The sequence below is a fragment of the Salminus brasiliensis genome, chromosome 5 (assembly GCF_030463535.1).
Source record: "Salminus brasiliensis chromosome 5, fSalBra1.hap2, whole genome shotgun sequence".
Lineage (NCBI taxonomy): Eukaryota > Metazoa > Chordata > Actinopteri > Characiformes > Bryconidae > Salminus > Salminus brasiliensis.
In genome coordinates, this window is record NC_132882.1 from 38964017 (window position 1) to 38989024 (window position 25008).

General features: G+C 39.7%; 1 protein-coding gene across 5 annotated transcripts in view; it reads right to left on the reverse strand.

The window, feature by feature from the left end:
* Positions 1–25008, reverse strand: part of dlgap1b (discs, large (Drosophila) homolog-associated protein 1b) — a 130326-nt gene that overhangs the window by 25709 nt on the left and 79609 nt on the right. For all 5 annotated transcript variants that reach the window (XM_072680288.1, XM_072680287.1, XM_072680286.1 and 2 more), the window contains one exon: positions 16760–17006. In XM_072680288.1, coding sequence (XP_072536389.1) covers positions 16760–17006 — 247 coding nt within the window. The remainder of the gene's footprint in view (positions 1–16759; positions 17007–25008) is intronic.

Consider the following 25008-nt stretch of genomic DNA (forward strand, 5'->3'; position numbering starts at 1 on the left):
GCAATAAATGGTAGAGGCTGTTAAACATCAGTCTGTCTGTGAACTGTGGTTAATGGATTTAAATCTGCATTAGTGTGGGGTATTCTCACTGATTCTCTCACACACACGATGAAGTAGTAATGACAGTTATCTTTAAAATGAACACATACATACACACGTCTCTTTGATTGTGTGTGAGGGAGTGTCTGACAGGAAATGGTTATCTGGGTAGCTAAACTGAGCGTGCCATAACAAGAAAAAGTGATAAAATAAGAGTTACAGGTTGAGAGCGGTTGACTGAAGTGTCTCTTAACAATATAACGAGTCTAAGGACAACTGATTCACAAAAAGACACAAACTAATTTATACCCTCAGGGCAGAACATTAGAAACAAATGCAGTCAGAGCTTAACCTGTACATTATTGCCATCTAGTGCTCTGAACAGTACATGAACACTCTTCATGACTCATGACTTCCCACACACCAAACAACACAAAAAACAACGTGTGTAATACAGATTTTACTCATAGGGGTGTCAATAAAACTTTTGCTTATAAGATACATCTACCATATACATGCAAGCTGTATATTTATAATTACTCACTATGCTCCCCTCAATGGACAAAGTACACAGAACATTAAAAAGACATGGTACATGAAACAACATGTACTACTTTCTTATCTTTATAATTTCCTTTTCTCACTGTTACTGGTAACTTCATGTAATTCTTCAGTTCAATGTTTTATGAAAAATGTTTTCATTAGAACAAAATTGTGTTTCTGCTTCCATTACCAGCTTAGGCTTCACTTTGTATGTTGAATTACCTTTTTATAGTCAATTGTTTGCTACATGCTATGGACTGAATTTAAAATCAATAAACAAATCACTTAAGCCACTATCTGTAGGCATGTACTCTAAAAGTATTCTAAAAATGCAGTGTTCTAAATACAAAATGTAAAAAATTTAAAAAAAAAAAGTTAAAATGATATACACTTAATCACTTTGTTAGACACACCTACATTGTTGGTACATCTTACTGAACATAGAAAGTAGCCAAACTAGCTACTAAACACCTGCTTAATACTGTACTCCACAAGACATGGCCAGAATTAACTTTTTCAGCTACAGTAGCTCTTCAAAGGGATCAGTCCATAATCCTGTTGCCAGTTCACCGATTGTCGTTCCTTGGACCACTTTTGATAGGTGCTAACCACTGCATACTGGGAACACCCCACAAATGTGTTTTAGAGATGCTCTGACCCAGTTGTTTAGAAAAAAACTATTTGGCCATCCTTACACCTCCCTATTTTTCCTGCTTCCAACACATCAACTTTATGAACATACAATTAACTTGCTGCCTAATCCCACATCTTGACAGGTGCCATTGTAATAAGAATTTTATTCACTTCATGTCAGTGGTTATAATGTTACTTCTGATTGGCCTATACTTCATTTTTTCTATACATTGTTGCTGTTCCACAGAATTTAGTTTTTTCTTGCAGTTATTTTTTTACATCTTTCATATGCTGATAAACCAATGGTCAAAAACTGTTATGGAGGCAAACCTACCATGCCTACTGCACCTGCTCTACAGGGTTGTCTACCTATATATTTTATACACATGAATACTAAGATCAGTCTGAAGAAAACTAAACATTCATTAATTAAAATGAAGATCAGGACTTAAACTAAAAAGTAGCTATTAGCTCTACCTAAATTCTACCTCAAATAATAACATGACCTAAATCTCCCATGTAACGTCACATAAAAGTTTTAATTTAATCGTATCTGCTGATTTATTTAAGGAAGAATAATTGATAATACGGTTTTCCCCCATACTTGAAATCCTCTTCCCGTTAACGGCTCGGTTTGGTTTCAATCATGGAACTCGCTGCACTGCCAGTATGAGTAAGCAAAAAGTGCGGCTGACAGAAAGAGTACCCACTAGTGAGTTTGTGTGTGTGAGGCAAGAGGAGTGCGTGAGGCACTCACAGAGGCTGCAGATCCAGCTGTCACGCATATCCTGTAATCCTTGGTAAACCGACACCGGAGAGGAAAAGATAAAAAAAAAGGTGGATAAACGAATCGCTTCGCTTTCGTTACAAACTCCAGCTTTGCCCGCAGCTTAGTTTTTTTTCCCTTTAGAAATATGTTGTGCGCGTAGAGCAGGTGTGTACTGCAGATTGGATAGTGGCGTTTCGTTTCCTGCGACGCGACTGTTCGACTACTGTCCAATCCCACCCAAGAGGGCGGAACAAGGGGTAAGACGGGGAGGAGGGGTAAAGGCATGATTCAGAACAAACAAAGAATAGACAATTATATGCGGTGGGGTCCTAAATCTACAGTATGAGGCCGCTAGTGAAAATGCTTCCTTTTTTAATTTGTTTCTAATAATTACAAATTGCATAACAATGTACATGAAAAGTAGAATAATTGAAAAGGTTTATTCCCCTAGAAACATTGTCTGAACAATGACCTAGAAATAGGAGTTTTGAATTGCTCTTCTTTAAATATTTCAGCTCATTAATTATTTACATTTTTGTAACGTGCTACAGAAAAAGGTTTCTAAAACATCTCAAATCTCTTGGGGTGTCAAAGGCTTTGCATGGTGCTCCCTTTTTCACTCAAACAAAAACAAAACACCAATCTTACTTAAAATATTGAAAGACACCCACACACACTTAATAATGCCTTTTAAAAAAAACAAAAACAAAACACATACTGGACATTAGCCATTAACAGCTCCCTGTCACCACCTAGGGGTACACAGTTGCAATGACTGGGCCTTTTATGCTTTTACTTTAAAGTGGCTGGTGTGGCGCAACAGATAACACCACTACCTGCCACTGAGTTACAACACCATGTGGGAGACTAGGGTTCGATTCCCAGTCTGAGTGATTATGCTGCGCTACACCAATAAGAGTCCTTCGGCCAGACTCTTAACACTACATTGGCCCACCTCTGTGATATGAATAACCTTGTATGTCGCTCTGGATAAGAGCGTCTGCTAAATGCCATAAATGTAAATGTAAATGTACTTTACAGGTGCTGGTCATAAAATTAGAATATCATAAAAAAGTTGATTTATTTTTGTAATTCCATTCTTGTATTCAAACTCAATTCAATTCAATTCAAACTTGTATATTATATTCATTCACAGACTGATATATTTTTAAGTGTATTTCTTTTAATTTTGATGGTGACAACTAATAAAAACCTCAAATTCAGTATCTCAGAAAATTTAAATATTGTGAAAAGTTTCAATATTGAAGACACCTGGTGCCACACACTATATATTTGTGTGTCAAGCTAATTAACTCAAAGGCCTTTAAATGGTCTCTCAGTCTGGTTCTGTTCCCCAATTATGGGGAAGACTGCTGACTTGATAGTTGTCCAAAAGACAACCATTGACACTTTGCACAAGGAGGGCAAGACATAAAAGGTCATTGCTAAAGAGGCTGGTTGTTCACAGAGCTCTGTGTCCAAGCACATTAATAGAAAGGCGAAGGGAAGGTAAAGATGTGGTAGAAAAAAAGTGTACAAGCAACAGGGATAACCGCACCCTGGAGAGAATTGTTTGCACAGACAGTGATGGTTTGGGGTGCCATGTCATCTGCTGGTGTTGGTCCACTGTGTTTTCTGAGGTCCAAGGTCAACACAGCCATTTACCAGGACGTTTTAGAGCACTTCATGCTTCCTGCTGCTGACCAACTTTATGGAGATGCAGATTTCATTTTCCAACAGGACTTGGCACCTGCACACAGTGCCAAAGCTACCAGTACCTGGTTTAAGGACCATGATATCCCTTGTTCTTAATTGGCCAGAAAACTCGCCTGAAAATATATGCAATATTGTGAAGAGGAAGATGCGATACGCCAGACCCAACAATGCAGAAGAGCTGAGGGCCACTATCAGAGCAACCTGGGCTCTCATAACACCTGAGCAGTGCCACTGATCGACTACATGCCACACCACATTGCTGCAGTAATCCAGGCTAAAGGAGCCTCAACTAAGTATTGTACATGCTCATGCTTTTCATGTTCATACTTATTTGGCCAACATTTCTAAAAATCCCAACAAAAAAGTATTGGTCTTAAGTAATATTCCAATTTTCTGAGATACTGAATTTGGGGTTTCATTAGTTGTCAGTTATAACCATCAAAATTAAAAGAAAAACACTTGAAATATATCAGTCTGTGTGTAATGAATGAATATAATATACAAGTTTCACTTTTTGAATGAATTACTCAAATAAATCAACCTTTTCATGATATTCAAATTTTATGACCAGCACCTGTATATTGTGTGTGCGCGCGTTGGTCTGTCTCTGTTAAAAAGTAATTCCAAACAGAAAGTGTGTGTTTGACAGATCAAGCAGTTTATACAGTAACATCACCAATATGAATAGTAGTAGCAGGTTATAAATACGTACATAGTCCTAGATTATCAGGCAGAGGAGGTGGAGTATGGAGTATCTACCAGAATACACTAGACATTATTCAAAAACACTGTAACACATTCACTTCTTTTGAGATTATCTACATTAATATATCAAATCCGGTCACAAATAAAAATGCATTCACAATAATTAATATTTATAGGCCTCCAGGGCCCTATTCTGAATTTTTAAAAGAATTTAGTAATTTAGCTGCAGACTTGGCAGTGTGCAGTGACAAAGTTTTAAGAGAGACTCATACTCATACTCATACCCTAAAACAAACAAGTGCGGAAACTAGAGTGGAAATGGCGGACGACCAAACTAGGGGTGTTCCACTCCGCGTAGAAGGACAGCCTTAGTCAATATAGAAAGGCACTCATTAAAGCTCGCTCAGCGTATTTGGCCTCGCTGATCAAGAAAAACAAAAACAATCCCAGAGTTATTTTTAGTGAGATCTTTAAAATTACTAAAAGTCAGGCAGATTCTCAACCCCAGATTCCAACATCTTAAACCAGTAATGTTTTTATGGACTATTTTAATAATAAAATACAAAATATTAGACAACAAATCCAACCCTGCTTACTAGATCAAACATGGCTGTCACCTGGTGGAGCTGCTTTAGAACATAACTTAGTTGTAGAACAAAGGCTGGAAGCCAGAACTAGAAAAAAAATAATTGTAATACCTGTACACTTGACCAAATTCCCTCTAAATTGCTAAAAGAAATACTCCCAATTATAATCAGACCTCTTTTAACAATTGTAAATTCATCCCTCAGCCTAAGGCATGTACCCATAACCCCTTAAATTAGCAGTCATAAAATCTTTACTCAAGAAACCAAATCTTGATCCTAGTGTATTGTCTAATTACAGACCCATCTCCAACTTAACATTTATATCCAAGATATTAGAAAAAGCTGTGGCCCAACAACTCTGCTTATAGTAAAAATGACATGTATGAGAAATTCCAATCTGGATTCAGACCCAACCACAGCACAGACACAGCCTTAGTGAAGATTACAAATGATCTCCTTCTTGCCTCTGTGCTGTCTGTAAAGTTCATAATATATAGGTTAGAACAATAGAGTTCATATAACAGGTTTGGTTGCTTCATTTTACTGTATGGCTCTGTTTAACTCCATCAGCATCTCATTAGATTTTAATGAATGATCAATTAGATAAACTATGTATTGGATGGGGACAGTAAATACTGGGCTCAGAAATTATTAAGCTAACACGTTTATTGACTGTAGTTCAATGTGAATAGTGGAATGTTGCATATATCACATCACTCATTGTAGAGCTATAGGATGCAGAGCTGACCTCTTCTGATGGATTAATCACTGTTTATTTACCAAATCTCCAGTGGTAACATTCATGGATTGCTAGAAGATGAAATGACATGAGACATATGCCTTCATTTAGTTTTTTTTCCCCCCACAAACAAGACTGTGGATATAACAATTTTCAGCAAATTTAAGTCACAAATATTTTAAGTAATATCTTTAAGTCCCCCCTCCCCCATGTGTAATTAAGAGTCATTTGCTGTAAATAATATTGTTATTGCTTTTTAAATTCTTATTTATATTGTGTATATAGTGTAAATTATTTATCTACATTTTTGTAACTGAGTGTCTTGCTATCCCTTTCTGCTGTGACACTGAGAATTTCCCCACTGCGGGACTAATAAAGGATTATCTTATCTTATCTTAAGTAATAACATCTAAAACCAGCCAGAATTAATATACAACCTTGGGGTTTGGCAAATTCAAGGGCCCCCTCAATTGTATTAACATATATTTTCAGGTTATTGAGGTATCATACTGAAAAATACGTTACACACACACAGAGCTGAAATCAGAACAATGTATACCTTATGAAATCCAAACTGGAAGAAAAGATGTAAATTAGATTGAAGTTCAACTGTTGGGGTTTAACTGTCAATATATATGAAACTTTTAGCCTTGTTTTCACAGCCACATAATGCATTCAGACAACTGCTTTAACATGATGGTGTGTTCAGAGCGGGTGTTTTTAATTGTATTTTAAATGCAGTTTGTTAATGTGTTTTCTGGTTGCATAATGTTTAAATCTCTGAATTTAACAGTTTGATTTGATTATGAGATGCATCATAAACATTTAAATTTCACCACGACTATTTAGTTTCAAGTATTAGTATATTCTTGTTTTTCTATTATACAGAGCTTGAAAAACACTGAATATTGTTATTAATTTTTTTCTTATTATTATACATTGCTTGAAAGGCACTGTTTATTGGTATTCCTTTTCTTATTATACAGTGCTTGAAAATGTATTTTTGGTATCAGTCTGATTTATCGTTTTTAATACATTTTAGATTTAAGGTTTAAAAATGTAAAGTCTCCCATAGAAATGCATTGACGGAATGTTGAGATTTGAATTCTAACTGACAGCGTGATGTCACACACACACCACACAGACTACTTTTTAAGGTAGTACTGACTTTACCCTGACACTAATTTTTAAGGTAGAACTGAGTTTACATCGATACTGAATTTTAAGGTGGAACTTCAAGTAACATTTCACTCAAATTGAGTTGGCACCTGGGACACCATAACAACCACCTGTGAAACCATAGGACCTGCCTAGTGGGACCATAGCAATCCGTAAGGAGCAATCTGGGATGTGACAGCAACCATTTGGGACACCACAGCAGCCACATAGCAACCACCTGGGACACCATAACAACTACCTAGTAACCCCATTGCAACCGCTTGACAGACCTAAGTAACCACCTAGCAACCTGTAAGCACCCACATGGGATGTTACAGCAACCATTTGGGACACCATAGCAACTACCTAAAACACCATAGCAACCACCTGTGACACCATAGCAACCACCTAGCAACACCATAGTAACCACCTAGCACACCTAGCACCTTAATGAGTACTTGCCACATTTCAAGCACTGTTGTAGTTCCTTCAGTGCAAATCTAGTTATTATTGAAAAGCACTGTATATTGTTATTCATTCACTTCTTCTCATAGTTCTTGTTTCTTCCACACATTTGTGCGATTAATACAGCCCGAACCGCTTAACGTACAGACACAGTTCAAACACTGCATTGTCTTATTTTTGGAGTCGATCCAAGTTTTCGTTTTTAATAAATTTACGCTTAAAAATGAAAAGTCTCCCATAGAAATGCATTGACGGAATGTTGAGATTTAAATTCTAACTGACAATGTGATATCACATTCTCTCACACACCACACAGACTCACACACGCAACCCATGAGTTGTGTGGAACAGTGTGGTCAACAATCACCACAATATCACCAACAGTGAGGTTGCATGAGGTGCAAGTCCACTTCTGGCGCTCTTGTAGCTGAGGTAGGTACTCTCTTATCCATTGTTTCTAGAAGATGTCCACCATGTATTGGACTTGTTTTCATCTTCTGCGTATGTACATGTCTTCCTTTACGAAGAGCCCAGGTGGTAAAGATGGCTTTGCAGGACGGTGCAAAATGTGAATGTAAGTAAGCACTTTCAAATCATTTGGGTCACTAGAAGCCTTGGTAATTGGACTACTGTTAATGATGAGTTAATAAGTGCAGCAGAATGTTCTTAACTTCTAGGATCCAGGCAACAGCATTTCTTAGGTGATACCAAAAGGAGTAGTTCCAGTTCCAGTAATTGCTAAAATGTATACATTCTCAGATGAAGTAGCACTGATTGTAATGTCTCTTACCTCAGGATCCTCCATGGTAAGATCCTCAGGGTGGTCTGGATTTTGTGGCCCTTCATCTTTAGGCTTGGTGAGAAAGTCTGGTCCTTGTATCCATGCCTCATTTTGCATGAACCTTGAGCACAGTGGTGCTGTCTGACCAAAACACAGATTCTTTGAGCTGAAAGCTGTAGCTCTGACCATAATGTGGAACAAATATAATTGGCTTGAGTGGAGCTACTCTGGCCTTAGCCATGACCAAAGTGCACCACCTCCAATTGTACCATCGTTGCACTAGATGTTCAGGAATCCACTCATCCTAGCCAATTTTCAATCTACAGAGTTCTTGTAGAATTGTCTTTGCTGACAGAACCACAGGTGCTTGAATACTTAAGGGATAATACAGAGAGCTAATGACAGAAAGAATGTTCCTTTTTGTGGGTGGTCTGTCCCACAAGTTATTAGACTGGATACACCAGTGAACTCCCAAGGCTCGTTCAGCTGGAAGCATGTCCAAGTCGTGGTATATACTCACAGCTTCACCTTCTGATCTGACTGACTTCAAACAGTCATTGACATATAAATCGAAAATCACTGTGTCATTCCCAAAGCTCAGAAACGATCTTGATTATCTTTGGCGTACTTTCGAAGCGCTGGTACATTGACCTGACATTGACCTTTTACGTCAGCCATGACAGCCACCTCTTTTTGCACGAATCTAATGAGAACACCAAGCAGTGGTGGTTAGATCCAGCCCCTGTAGCAGTTGGCCATCCAGAGTAGTACCCTGATACAATGCTCCACATTCAAATACCATTCAAATCATTAGCTTCTTTGAGTGGTACAGCCCATGCTGTGGCAAATACCAAACCTTTCCATCATTGCGACTTAGCTCTCCGTTGGGAATCTCCACTGCATAGCCCTTGGCAATTACATCATTCAGAAAAGAAAGTGTAATCAGCTTGAAACTGAGAAATCTTTACAAACTGTCTCTTTGACTGTTTTGCTAGCTCTATTTCTCAGTGGTAGATTTATATACAAGGTTGGCAGACTGAGACTATTTTCATGAACTGGATTTCATCTCTGGACATTTCCAGTTGGTAATCTTGACAGTCTAGGAAGTAATTTTTGAACTGCTGACTCCACAGCTCATCCAGCGTCACAACTGAGATGCGGTTGGATAACACTTGCACAGGTTCACCTGTTGTGTTGTAACCATCTTCCACTCAGAGGTCCATTAATTGGTCCATCCCAATCTAGTTTTCACAGCACATGGTCCGTCATTTATGCTGGGAACTACTGGACACGGTTTCAGGGCTCTGGGTACATTGGTTCCGATGAGAAGACCTATTCCTCACTGAATTCTTGGAAGGTGTACTTGACTAAGATGTGGCCACTTATCCACATTCTCTTGTCTAGAGATGTTCTCTTCTCTTTCTGGAATAGCAGTCTGAGAGAAAACATTTGGTAGTTTGAAGTCATTTGGCTACTGACCTCCAAACCAGACACCAAGTGACTAGTAACAATCCTCTCTCCTCCCATGGTTTTCAACAGAATATTTGTGTTCCTGCCAGTGAGGTTGAGTGTTACCATCAACAGATACACTATCTGAAGGCTTGACCTTTTAATTCTGCTTCTCAGACTCAGCAATACGTAGGTCAACCTCTTTCATCCATGCTCTAGTCCTTAAACGTGTTAGCCGTAGGCTCAAACCATTTATCCTCATCCTCATTCATCTTACCCTCTGAGATCTGCAGAAGTAATGCTTTAACAGTGGTGTTAAGCTTCCAAAACTTGAATAACTGCACTGCCAACATAGTCTGAACACTTCGCAGGTCGCTATCATCACCTTCATCCGTTTATTTCACCACCTGATTCATTCGGCTTGTAAGCTGACCAAGCTTGGATTTCCAAGCTAGGATTTACTTCATTCCCTTAACCACACATTGCAATCTTTCATCAGTAGCTTTAGCAGTTAGCTAGCTTTGTTTTTCTAGATCCAGCTGCTGTGGTAGAATCTGCACTCTCCAGCTTGCTTTTTGCAAACAGTATGCAGCATAAACATATGCTTAACAGCAATGACCAAAGTCTTCTGGACCAATGTCCAGTTAGCATCCACGAAGAAAAGCCAACACTGCACTTACTTTCACTTTGGTGATTGCTTGCTGTAACACATCTCACTGTTGCACTGTTCCCTTTTTCCAGAGCTCAGATATTTTCCAACTAGTCATAGTTTTCTTACTAAATGTGTGAGCAGAACGATGTACTGTGTTGGCTGTAGCAACTTTGCTTGTGTCTGCATTATTCAACACAGAAAAGGAAACTTCCATGAGACTCAAACAAAGGTTTATTCTGGACTGTACAAGTGATGAAAATAAATAAAAACAAAACTTTGAAACACAAACCCTAACGCTCAAACATGGGAAGAAAACCGTGTTGCTACCGAAATCCTAACTGCTAGTCACTCCACTGTCTCAAACATGTCCAAACTCAGCACAGTCGCTCAGGTTCTTAAAGTGACAGTGCACCTATGGTGACTGAGAACTTTTTTGTATACATTATTATCACTTCGGTCATCGTAACACCATATTACATATAACAATTGTGAGCAATTGTGAGAAAATGGAAGACCATTACAAGACCATTGAGCATCTTCCTCGATCTGGGGTCCCACGCAAGATCTCATCCCATGGGGTCAAAATAATCATGAGAACGGTGAACAAATATCGTAGAAATACACAGAGGGATCTGATGAATGACCTGCAGAGAGCTGGAACCAAAGTAAGAAAGGCTACCATCAGTAACACTACACCGAGAGGGACTCAAATCCTGCAGTGCCTGGGCATGTCCAGGCCCATCTGAAGTTTGCCAGAGAGCATATGGATGATCCAGAAGAGGATTGGGAGAATATCATGTGGTCAGATGAAACTGAAATAGAACTTTTTGGTAAAAACTCAACTCGTCATGTTTGGAAGAAGAAGAATGCTGAGTTGCATCCCAAGAACACCATACCTACTGTGAAGCATGGGGGTGGAAACATCAAGCTTTGGGACTGTTCTGCAAAGGGGACAGGACGACTAATCCGTGTTAAGGGAAGGATGAACGGGGCCGTGTATTGTGAGATTGTGAGCAAAAACCTCCTTCCTTCGGTGAGAGCATTGAAGATGGAATTTGGCTGGGTCTTCCAGCATGACAATGATCCCAAACACACCGCTCGGGCAACGAAGGAGTGGCTCTGTAAAAAGCATTTCCAGTCCAATTAAATTTCCTAGCCTTTGTTGATTCAGGGCCAGCAGAGTGCTTCTTAGATGCCTCCTTATGTTATGGACCTAAAACTCAACATACTGGACCAATCACACTGATTGTGAGCTCCCACAGTGGGAACAATGTATCTAACCCAAGGCCCCCACCTGCAATTAGTGCTGGGGTTCCCTTGGTTGGAACACACACCCGCATTAATTGGTCTACTCTGTCTGTGTTTGCATGGGGTCCACAGTGCAAGGGCCATTGTGCACCCCAAAGAGGCAATGCCAACCACCCTTGGTCCAGAGAGAAAGAACCTTGAGGTGGTCCATAACCAATACTCCCAATCAGGAGTAAGCCTGCCATTAACCTCCTCCCTACTACACCACCTTGAGGAAAAATGCAAAAAAATGCATTTTTGCCCCAAGCGTGTAGGCATGGATGCTTAAAACATTAGAAAAGTAGGCTTCTTCAGCAGGTGCAAGATTCTTCTTTGTGGTCAAGGAGGCCTACTGGGGCCTAAACTCAATTACCATCAAAGACCGCAACCTCATGCCACTCATGTCTACTGTATTTTGGGTACTGCAGCAAGCCACCATATTTACAACACTGGACTTGCATAGTGTCTCCAACCTTATATGCATTAAGCAGGAGGATGAATGGAAGATGGTGTTGATCACCCCCACTAGGTATTATGAGTACCGAATAATACCTTTTGGGCTCATTAACACTAAACTGTACAGTTTTGACTAACACAGAAGTCACATTACAATCAAATAAAAGATGTTCATTTGCTACTATTTCATATTTCAACTACATTTTAAGCCCTAAAGTTGTGTAATGTGCCTTGCCTAATTTAGTTACACGTAAAAGTAAGAAACAAGCTATTTGGCATTAGGGAACTAAAAGTTTGATTTAGAGCAACATCAGGCAGTGAAAAAGCGAGCATGCTAAAATGCCTGGAAAATAACATACTGGTACAGCTTTGGGTTGCTGTATATTCGAAAAGCAAATGATCAGGACACTTACTATCACAGAATGTTTTCATATTCAGTTTATATCATTGTATACACTGACCGGCCATTTAATTAAAACCACCTCCTTGTTTCCATCATCACTGCCCATTTTATCAGCTTAATTTACCATATATGAACCACTGTGTAGTTCAATAATTACAGTCTGTGGTTTCACCCTGTTCTTCAATGGTCAGGACCCCACAGATTTCACAGAGCAGGTATTATTTGGGTGGTGGATCCCCTCTCAGCACTGTGGTAAGACCAAAAATCCCTACATGATAATATTACATGACAGCAGTTAAGGTACATTGTTGCAACTTATTTTCCTGGTAAGTATTGTTTTGCATCATTACTTTTACAGGTTCTACCAGAACTAAGGAACGGCACCTACCACATCTATGCTGGTGGATCTGTCTAACAGGGATTAAGCTCACTCCTACTCTTGGTGGCATCCTCCTAAGAACCGAGAGGCTCACGGGTAAGTGTACTTATGCATGTTTAAGGTCTGTGGAGGCAGTCCATGTTGGTAGTGAGGTACGGTTATCTTACCACATCACACATGCTTAGGATTGCAGGGACACCGTGGAAATGTATTTTATTCTTAATAAAAAACTTTACACTTACATAAATCTTTATGGTACTACAATAATTTAAACACTGTAATTACTTTTCCATACCCTCCTGCAAAAATAATAAGCACAGATCATTATGCCTTTTAAGCTAGTAGAGATCCTTTCTTTTATATGCCTCAGATGTGACAGTGGTATGTGACAAGCAACTTAAGCAAAAAATGAAAGCAGCAAGTGCACTGACTTTGCACAACAAGGAAGGACACTAATGACAAACATAATAGTTGTGTACAGAATACCTTAATGTACAGAAATACCTTTTCACAAAGTAAGCTTATAAACACCTATAGGTGTTGGCCAAACGGTTCGTCCTAGGCTCATTACATTCCACTAACAAAACCCAGGCGTGTCAGTTCCCTTTCAGTCAAGCCCAAATTCAGGAGGTACATGCAAAAGGACATTATATTGAAGATACATCAGCTATGAAATTCACAAACAAGTCACCACACATTTAAAAAAATAAGTAGATGTTTGATTTGCCATATGCCACTTAAATAATAAAAATTAAAACAAATATTTGTGTCCTAGCCGATTTATATCTGTTGACAGGGAAGGCCTGAGGAACACTGAACTCACTGTCACATTCATGAAACCAGTTTGAGATGGATTTTGCTTTGAGACATGATGCATTATCATGCTAAACCATGAGATGGTGGCTATGTCATGAAGGCAATGAAGGCCATGAAGGGATGCACATGGTCAGAAACAATACAAATAGTGGCAAGAAAATGGTGTCACACCATGACACCACTTTCACCAGCCGGGACAGTTTCCACAGCAGGTTGGGTCGATGGATTCATGCTGTTGGTAGCCAAATTCTAACCCTACCATCTGTGTGCTTAGCAGAAATGTATAAGACCACGTGCTACATTTTTCCAACCTTCCACAGAACCTAGGTGAACCAACTTTCTGTCCTTGGCTGATGGAACTTGATGATCATTTTTTAATGTTGTAGCCCATCTGCCTGAGATATGATATCACATGAGATAACTGTATGAATGAGTAGTTGTACAGTTCGTCTTAATAAACTGCTCAATGTTTTGCTACATACACTTGAAAAATGAGAGTACTCACATAAAACAACATTAAAAACATATTACTCTGGGGTTTTGCACTTACGTAATTAGAGATAGATCATTATTGAGAGGGTGACCTACATCTCTTAAGTGAGATGAAAGAATGAAACACAGTAAAGAATGAGGAATGCAAGACAAAGACAGAAAGGCAGATGACAAAAGAGACTGTCTCAATAGTTTATACACCAGAAGAAAATAAACAATGTGACACGGACTTTAATTTTTATTCTAGAAAAATGTCATTCTTGACAGGAAACAGAGTGAAATCGTAAATGATAATAGCAACATCTAATTCATCTAATTGTTCGACCGATGGCGTCAGTTCCAACAGTTTCATTAAGTTTGAGGACTGTAGAAGGTCTCATCAGCAACAATGATGAGACAAACTACAGGAACGAGGCAAACTGGCCCTGTGGTGCAGAAGTTGTTGTGGACTTTAGGAAAATGCAGTCCCAGCATGCTCCTCTGACCATCAAGGGTTCTGTGGTGGAGAGAGTGAGCAGCACCAAGTGCCTGGGAGTGAACGTCTGAGAGGACCTGTCCTGGAGCAACAACTCGGCATAACTGGCAGCTCACCAGTGCCGATACTTTCTCCGCAAGCTGAGAAGAGCCAGAGCTCCAACCCTTACCATGTGCACCTTCTACAGAGGTGTCATCAAGAGCATCCTGACCAGCTGCATCACTGCGTGGTACAGCGCCTGAAATGCATCCTGCCAGAAGATCCTCCATCGTGAGAGCAGCTGAAAAGCGCCTCTTTTCCCCTCCCTTCCCACCCGCTACACAGCTTCTTTAGCCTCAGGGAGGAGACTGCAAAGTCTCCAGGCTAGAATCAGCTGACTGAGGGACACGGCTCAGTCCACCAAGCAGTCAGGATGCTCAACTCTCTCCCTGCCCTGCCTCCCCTTCCCCTTTCACCCCCTTAACATGCAAACTTTGGATCCTGCACATCACTAACATACAAGTTTAATACTGAACTCTGCATTATCAAGAACTGGTTATGCACAAGTCATCACTGTTTATATTTGCACTAACCATACCCAGATTTTTATTCTGCTGGATATATTCACTTAATTTTTTTTATGTAATTTCAGGGACCTCTATACATATACTTTATTTATACACTTCAAGTACATTGATGCATATGGCACTTTACTTCTGATGTCAATGTCCTACAAACTAGTATAATACATTTTCAAGCTTAGTGTTTTTTAATGTTTATTTTAATGACTGATGTTAATTGTTGCTCCATAGGTCTGAGAGTAACGCAATTTCAATTCTGTGCATGTCCTGTACATATTGCAGTTTTGACAAAGCTTTGAACAGACCATGCTAGAACATACTATATTTGCTTGGGCATATAAACCACTGTAGGAAAGGACACACCTCCACTGTACACTGTATTATACACTGTTTACACTGTATTATAACTATACATTTTTTTTTTGGTTTTACCAGATCACGATATAAAAGTATTTATTATTTTATTTTTAAAATCATTTTAATGCTCCATTGATTAATGCTGGTGAAGCCAGCATAGACACCGCTTGTGAGAACTGTGTAACTCTGTGTAATATTGATTTTATTTGCATAATATATTTGTAATATGACTATCATGCATCAGTCTATATGATGACTTCCAGTGATGATTCTGAATGTGAGAGATTAAGGCTGTCACAGCTACAATAGTAAAAGTAACAAAGCCTGTGGGTTTAAGGAACTATAACTTGTAGACAAAAACATCCAAAAACAACCAAAGCTTCTTGTCTCATTTATGGCATTCATTCATTAAAAGTTAAACAGACTACATTTTCCAGCAAGTCTACAGAGAAATCTGACTGTAGTGTTGATATAGTTTAAAGAATTGTATACTTCATAAAAACGTGGTCCTACAGTTCTGCCACAATTAAAATACCACTGTTTTGGCTGGAGGATTTAGTTTAGTTTCTTCTAACCTATAAAATACTAACATAGCATGTACAGTACCTATAAAAGGTTTTCAGCCCTAGGATGATTTTTCCTTTTAATGCTTTTATAATTAGGCAAACTCTTTAATATGTAGGTAAAAACAGATTTCTAGAGTAATGTCAATAAAATAAAAATATATAATATAAAAAGGTATTACATAAACCCTCTGTAAAGTGACTGTGAGAATACTAGCACCAATTGCCTGGACCTCTATTGAATTAGATCAGTTAGTGAAATGGAGATCATCTGATCATCTGCAGGGAATGACGTTCAAGTGACACTAAAAAGACACCTGTCTGGGAGGTCTGGTCACTGGTTAAGCAGTTTTCCTTACTATGAATACACCATGAAGACAAAAGACTTCACACAACCGTTGATAAGAATACGTGATCTGGTGGATTCCAAATGGTCTAAGTCACTGAACATCCCCTGTAGCTCAGTTAAACCAATCATTAGGAAAGGGTAGGAATATAGTACATGTAAATCTGCCTAGAGCAAGCTGTCCTTACAAACTGAGTGATTGTGCCAGATGAAAAATACTGAGGGAGACCACCAAGGCACCTTTGAAGGAGTTAAAAGCTTCAACAGCTGAGATGAGAGAGACTCTGTATATAACAGTTGCCCAGGTTCTTGACAGGTTTTATGGGAAATTGGCAAAGAAAATTAAATCCTAAATAAGCAGGCATTACAGCATTGCAGTTTATTCTTACCTGTGCTACTCTGAATAGTCCTGACAGTAGTGGCGGTGCGAGGGGGTGAGATAGCACAGAGTGTCGTTCTCTCCTCTTTGTCATCATGGGAGCAGCCCTTCTCAATGGCACGCACATAGCTATGGCTGCGCATCCGGAAACACCCAGAAACCGGCAGGTCCAAGGCATCAACAGCCTGAGACTCCATCTCGCTGAACACACTTTCACATACTGCCTCAATCTGCCCATTTACCTCTAGTTCACTCACCTGTGGGGGAAAACAGAGTCAAAAACTCATTGCAGTACTTAGCTCTGCATTTCAGCCTGATCTGCCTTGTGTATTCTGTAGACCTACAATACCATTTCACACCAAAATAACATTTTCTTTCTATTGCATAGGGTTATACAGTGTTGTTTTAATCACATGCATCTGCAGCTTATGATTAACTACCACAAACAACTAAATATTTGCTAATTGGCTTTCATTATAAGCCCATCTGTGATAATCACTTGTGTAAATTAGAAGTGTCCTATTGAGAGTTTGTTGAAAAATGTATTCTTTATAGGAATTTGTTGTTTCCAAAGGACCTCTTCAACTAAAATTAGAATAAATCAACAGCTAGTTTGTGAATGCATATGAACTTTTTAATGCCTATATCGACTACACATCTGTTAATCACTGTTAAAAGCAGATAATTACACATTTTGCACTTCTATAACGGTACACAAGATCACACCCAGAAACACTACAAAGGTTCTTAGACAAAACATAAGGAACGTCTGAAGTGCAGAGGAGGAAAACTCCAGAGGTGAAAGGTTACAAGATGTAGAGTGAGCCAGAGCGAACTGTGGCCCATTTACTATAACATTTTGTGGTGGTGACCAAAAGCATAGTGCTTAGTTTATAGCATAGCATAGTTTTTTGTGCACTGTAGCAATGCTATTTTCAAATGCCTCTTCTACACTAGAGGCTGCAAATTGTATGATTGCTGTTGTCTATAAAAGACTGTGACAAACCTATTTTATATCTGGTCCAATCCCTCCACTGGGAAGTGGTGCAGAATGATTCAGCCACATTTCAAGTTTACAAAGTCTCTCCACTAATAAATCTTTTATTAAAACTTTTCATCTTTAATCTAGTTTTTACAGACATGACTCACCCCAACAGACTTAGTTCACAAATTGTTATATGCTGTTCTTAACTCAAGTAACTACATAGACCCTGCAAAGTCTGCTCAAATATTCCTGTAGTCGTTGGTAGTTGGCCTAGGATCAGCAATGCAACTATTAATAGGAGAAACCCAATACAACCTAAAAATGCTATAACAGAGATAACTTAATCCCCACAGAGCCATCTTTGTCCCCCTGTACTGTCAAGTTTTTAAATCTAAACATATGGACAGCTCTATAAAACATACTACAAAAATCTTCAGTTTTAAAAACAGAAAGGTCTTGGCATAATCAAGTAACCTGATAGGTGAGCAAGTAACATGGTGGAAGTACAAATGGAGAGTGTGCATATCAAGTATGTGTATGTGAGTGTGCATTGTGTGTGATTGTGTGTGGGAGGGTCTCAGCTCAGTCCTTGCGTGTGGAGAAGCCTGACCGCTTAAAAGGCAGATGTTGTTGCATAGTCTGGCAGTGATGGCTTGGATGCTCCTGTATCTGCTGCCATACAGCAGCAGTGAGAAAAGTCTGTACAAGAATGGGTGGGGGTCATCTACGATTTCCTTAATGGCTTCTGGTTTTGTGATATATTTGAAGACATCAATGCACTTGCTGATGTAGCCAGTCACTGATCCTGAATACCCCTCCAGGTTGATCACCTGAAGTTGCTGCCTTCCTGAACATTTTCCAATCAGTGTGCTCAAAACAGTCCTGAAGAGCAGATAGCTCGTGGGGGCCAGGTTTTCATTTGCTTCTTGTCCAATTTGGCACGTCGGATGAGCGTTCTGGCTCTAAAGACTGCAAAGTCCAGCAGCGCATGGAAGCAGATTAGGCAGTCAAGCTGAATGGCCTCCAGAGTAAGGCCAGTGAGTCCAGGGTGGAGGTCGTCATCCATGTTTCCGTAAACACACAAACACAGCAGTCAACTCATGGTGGGTAGCCCGCTGGATTCAGAGATAGTCCAGTTTGTTGGAAGCAAACATCTGAAAGCAGGATTGAGGCTTGGAAACTTGGTTAGCCGGCAGCCTCACGCATACTCGCTTGCTGCACTTACTAACTCACCATGTCCAGTGTCCCTTCTCTCAGACAATGGCTTCATGCAACGCAGTGGATCTTAGCAAGCCAATTTATGCAGTCTGTGTGAAAGCAAAGATTGTGGCTGATTCCCTATCTGTAGCAGGGTCTGGCATTGGTAGACGTTGGTGCTGTTTGTAGTAGCCTTGATTTGACGTATGTGTCGGGATGTGCCCAATATTAAACAACCCAAAACTGGGTTGACCGTGGCAAGGAAAACCTTGGGAGGAACAAAGACTCACAAGGGGGAACCATCCTCCTCTGGTCAGAACTATGTATAAATTATATAAATAAATCACCATACCACCACATAAGACTGTTCTACTCAGGTGTGCTGATATAATCTTTGCTTCTGCTCAGTGCTTTGAAGCCAGCGTTCAAGGCCTCACTGTCTCTGTGCTCTGTGTTGAGCTTGCTGCTCCACTTACCCTTGTTTACCCCTGCAACAAAGTTTAAGTCAACAAAGTCAACATCAAGCTGTAAGTTCCTGCTGTATTCTGGCTGTTGCTGGGCTTTTTGAATGTGTGAAGTGTGGAATGTTTAGTCTAGACCCTTGTTCCACCACTAGTGATAATGATTGTGTTTGTGCTAAAGAGTGCTTTGATGGTAAAGTGGGTTCACCAAAGGATAGAGCAGCCCTGGATGCCTGGACATACAGGCAGGCAGCAACCTTAAGCGGCTAGCAAACATGAGTTCAGGAGAGTTTGAGGGCAGGCCTGTTTTTTTTGGGGGGGTAGGGATGGTGTCCACCCCACGTGGGAGGGTGCTGCCTAACTTTCATGCAGCCTAGCACATAGTCTTTTAGTTAGTCGGCAGAGTAGTGTAAATAGATGCTGACAAACCAGAGCGGAAACGGCGGACAACCAAACTAGAGCTGTTCCACTCTGCCTGGAAAGACAACCTTATTGAGTATAGAAAGGCACTCATTAAAGCTCGCTCAGCATATTTGGCCTCACTGATTAAAATAGCAAAAACAATCCCAGAGTACTTTTTAATTAAGTTTTTTAAAATTAAGTTTGATTTCTAAACTTAAAAGTCCGGCAGATACTGAACCCCAAATTCCAGTTACCTTAATCAGTAATGTTTTATAGACTTTTTCAACAACAAAAGAAAAATATTACCAATAAAATAGAGTCAAATAAAATAGAAAATTAGAAAACAAACCCAACCCTCCTTATTAAATCAAACATGGCTGTCACCAGGTATAGCTGATTTAAAGTATAACTTAGTTGTAGAACAAAGGATGGAAGCCTTCTACCCACTTCCACACAGCCAACACCGCCATGGGAGCACCCTGAAACACTGGCATCCATCTGCACCATCCATAAACCTAAGTGAATGTATGCTAGTGGGGGGACGACAGCTCCAGCATCTCACTTTACCACAATTCCCTGTGTCCATGAACCACTGGATCAGCAACCTTTATCTAAAGGGAAACATTAATAACCAAAAGCATAACTAAAATGAGTTTTTAGCCAAGACTTGAAGATTGAGACAGTGTCTGAGCCCCAAACATTATCTAAAGCCAAAAGGAGAACCTCAGTTTTGCCACTGTGTAGAAGGAGAGTCCTTTACACAGTCCTTGATTTCTTTACTATTTGTCATTAGGTTTGGCTGATATATACACCTGTGTATTATCCGTAACAATGAACATTAATGCTATGTTGGCTTATAACTGTTCCCACTGAATCTAGATTTCTCATACATGTGGTTCTTATGCAGGTATAAGCACAGTTGTTGGGCCACTGCTTTTCTGATCACATATAATTTCATTCACAATGATTGCTTTTGAGTTTAGTGATCTTATATGGAGTAGTCCAAACTTTTTGAGGTGGTGCCTTTAAAATTTCAGTATGACAATTCAACACTTATTAAATTATTAACACAAGTTATTTGAGTTATTCTCAGTTTAGATTTAATTCAGGGCACAGTTTAATTCTCAGTACAGTTGAACCTAGGTTACGCCTCCAGGCAGCTCACAGAGTTTAGGTTTAGCCTGTCTGCGGCCTGGTCCTGGATCTGGATTGTCAGCAGCAATTCTTCTCTGCCGACTAACTAAAAGACTATGGGATATGCTGCAGGTAAGTAAGGCAGCACCGTCCCACATGGGGTGTACACCTATAAGACCAGGTTTTCCCCTTAAACTTTAACTAATTGTCTACGGAGCCCACTTGATTTTCTGAACACTACATGGACATCCAGCAATTTAGCGCTGTGAGAGTGGGCTAGCTTTGGCCTTAACATTAGCTTGTCAGATATGTGGTCACCTATTTGGCCTGCTGTGAGGGCTCCAACACTAGATTCAAGGGGGTGCTAGCTCTTACTGAGGCTCCCGGGGCTGCTATCAGCAAATCTTACTCTCTAGCCTTTAATAAACCTAGGCTGTGCACTTCTACCTGGTCCAACTTCACCACCAAAGAACTAACTTGCTAATATTTAGCACAAACACAACCACTATCATTATTGCTAGTGGTGTAGAGATGGTTTTAACTAAACATGTCACAATCTGCTTATTCAAAAAGCTCAACAGCAGCCATAATTATGCAGGTACTTACCGCTTGTAGTTGATTTGGGCACATGCACCAAAAACAAACTTTGTTGCAAGGGCAAACAGCTGCTTCAGTGATCAATAAGCCTGTGGGAATAAACTGTAAACACAGTCGGCTAATATGCAGCGTAGAATAAATGTACTTTTACCAGCTAAATCAGATTATTATCTATGGCTAATGACTATCTGTCAAGTTTCTAACTCATTCCTCTACTTCTGGTCAACTTTTCAATGATAAAATAACTTTTTGCTCTCTAATACATCGGACTTAACTGGTACCATAAGCCATGATCCCTTCACACTCAATCCTTTCTCTGCTCACATAGCAGCCAAAGCCCTTGATAATATTACCCTCTAAAAACACAGCTGCAGACAAATTTGACCCCTTCTTATGCCTAGCACCAGTCATTTGAGACCATATTATATGTATTTTAATATTTTCATTTCAAGTTACAGAATTCCCAGGAATATGGAAAACAGCTGTTGTCGTCCCACTTCGCAAGTCAGAATATTGGGTCCAGATCTATTTAATATATACATTAACTATATTCTCATCTCTATGCCAGACTGTGAAGTACATCTGTGTGCAGATGTAGTACACTGCATATAGATGCAGAGAACTGCTTTATACTGTTCTGCTGATTATATATAGGCAGCAGCTAAAAACTAGAGTGCTCTTTTGAAGCCTTACAATCAGCTCTGTTGTTTTACTGAACACAATCATCTTGACATATTGCTGGGTGAAATAAAATTAAATCATATTAGAAAAGCTAGTGTTTCCCAAAGCGCTCAAGAAAAAGGATTGTTGAGAGTACTTTGTTATCAATTATTGACTACAATTATGTAATATACAGACGTGCTTCTGCAAACAGCCCTTAGACTCTTCCACTGCTCTGACATTCATCACTGGAGACCTCTACAGTGCTCATCATTGCACACTAAATCAAAAAGTAGCTTTTAGCTGCTGTCCACCAGAGTTGGATTTTATTACAGGAATCTATAAAACCTTTTAATTGTTTATTCTGATTTCTCATTATTTTCATTCACTGTCATTAGCTTTATTTATTTTATTGTAAGGAATAGTTTTCTACATTTGTTTCTATTTTATCATCATTTTAATGTTCTTTGCCATTTACACATTTATTTACTTTTATTGTTTAATTATGAGCAGTTTTTCTGCTGTCATTGGTAATTGGTAACACTTTTTTTGTTTTTTATATAATTTCTTTTTAATTTGTGTAAAATGTTATTTTAATGTCTTTGCTATGAAACGTTCTGAGTTACTGTGCATGTCTAAAAGGGACTCTAGTAACTACTCTGAACATATCAACAACACTTTAGCAACCACCGGCAACACTGTAGCAAAACCCTAGCAACCACCATTGCCAAAAATGCTAAGCCACTTAAAGCTCCAGTACACTGTAGTAATTTTACCATAAAAGTTCCTTCATCCATAAACATTCAGCTTTTAAAACATGTGATAACATTACACATTTTCTATTTTTCAACCTTTGGACTTTAAGTGTTTAAACAAGTTGTCTGCTCTGCCCCCGCCTCCCAACACGCGTAGCTAAAGTGGGTTGCCAGGTTGAAGACACTTAAACTGCAGGAAAGAGTGCAAGACGAGCTTTTACAATGGTAAGCGACAAGTCATACTATGTACGTTGATTTGCACATTATTACTGTCAGTTGTTGTGTATGTACTCAATTTCCCCAAATTGTTCTGCTAGTTCACGTAACCACTCCGGCCAATCGGGACAACGCTAAATCACTGGAGTTTTAAAATGTGCCAAGTTCTCCCCACGCAATGATTCTTTTACGTATTGCCGACCTTCCCCTGTTTATCACCGGTTTCTTATTTTTTGATTTTGCCTCAGCCCTTGAGTTATGGCTACCACAGCTCTGGTTTTGACCCTCACCTGTTTACTGGTTTGATTTTGGATTGCCACTTATTTAAAAAACAAAACAAATTTTAATAATCTAGTAAATAATAATCTAGTAAAAGTGACTGTGTGTGCCTGTCTCATCACAAACAACACATCACAAACAAGCAGGTTTTGTCCTTGTTGCGCACTAAGAAAAACTGTTTACCTTGTGTGGTACCAGAGTGGGCTAACAATATGCCCAACTGCATCAAACACTCCCTCTGATTGTGCTCCTAGTGATCTGCTAGGGTAAGAAGGCAGAGGTCATAGTCTGTCCAAGGCTTTTTTTTGGGGGGGGGTGTTGCTGTCGCATTCGCTCGCTCTGTCTTTCACTACCAGCGTCTCATCATTGACATTCCTAGTGAAGCTGGTTTTGTGAGCAGAGCACCTACCGTTGTCTAGATCTTGGTCATTGATCTTTTCTGGTCATTTATATTTTTAGACAGATGCCGAGGTATTATAGGTTGAGTAGCACCTAATGCTGTTTCTGTGGATCCAGGTCGCTTACTCACTTCCACGACTGCAGCATGCTGTGTTTCCTTGCTATTGTGTTCCATACCTGTCAACCCGAGGTGTGGCAATAGGACTGGTGAGTCTGGAAATGGTCGGAATAGGAAGCTACAACACAACCTGACCATTCAAAGATGAAAATACAGGCTGAAGCACTGGATACAGGAGGATACAGGAGACTTTATTGTCATTCGCATCACATGTGGTACATGTGATCTCAAGGTCCCCAGGTGTAGAAGAGGAGAGGTTGTGGATCCTCAAAGACTGTGGCCTGTTGGTCAGGACGTCCAGGACCCAGTTGCAAAGAGAAAAGCTCAGACCAAGTGAGGAAAGTTTATTTGTCAGGGTCTGGGGTATCATGGTGTTAAATGCAGATGTGAAGTCCACAAGAACCATACAGACATTCTGCTCCAGTTGGGTAAGGGCAGTGTGCACCACAGAGGAAATGGCATCTTCTATGGATCGATTCTTCCTGTAAGCATACTGGTGTGGATCCACAGTGACGTTGATGGTGGCTTTGATGTGGGTCATAACCAGTCTTTACAAGCATTTTGTGACTATCGGCATGAGGGCTACTGGATGGTAGTCATTCAGACCGGTCACTGTGAAAACCTTGAGGGCCGGGATGATGGTGATGGTCTTCAGGCATGTGGGAACAACTGCCTGGATTAGGGAGACGTTGAAAATCTCCGCCAGGACCTTAGAGATCTGATCGGCACACTCCCTTAGCACATTGTCCAGGCCAGCAGCTTTTCAGGGTTGATCTTCTACTGCGGTCAAGTAATGCTAGTGCTTAAACTTGTACGTTTCTTTAATATCTGATGACACATCCTGATCATGTTATGAGTTAGTACAGAAAATTTTATACTTAATACTTAAATACTTAATACTTTAACACTTCAGTGCTTTTAGCATTTTACCATTACAGTTAAAACATTAAAACACCATTCAGCACATAGAAAAACCTTACCAACTAACAGCACCACCTAGGACACCACAACAACCACCTAGCAAGACCTTAGCAACCACCTGGAAACCAGCAAAAC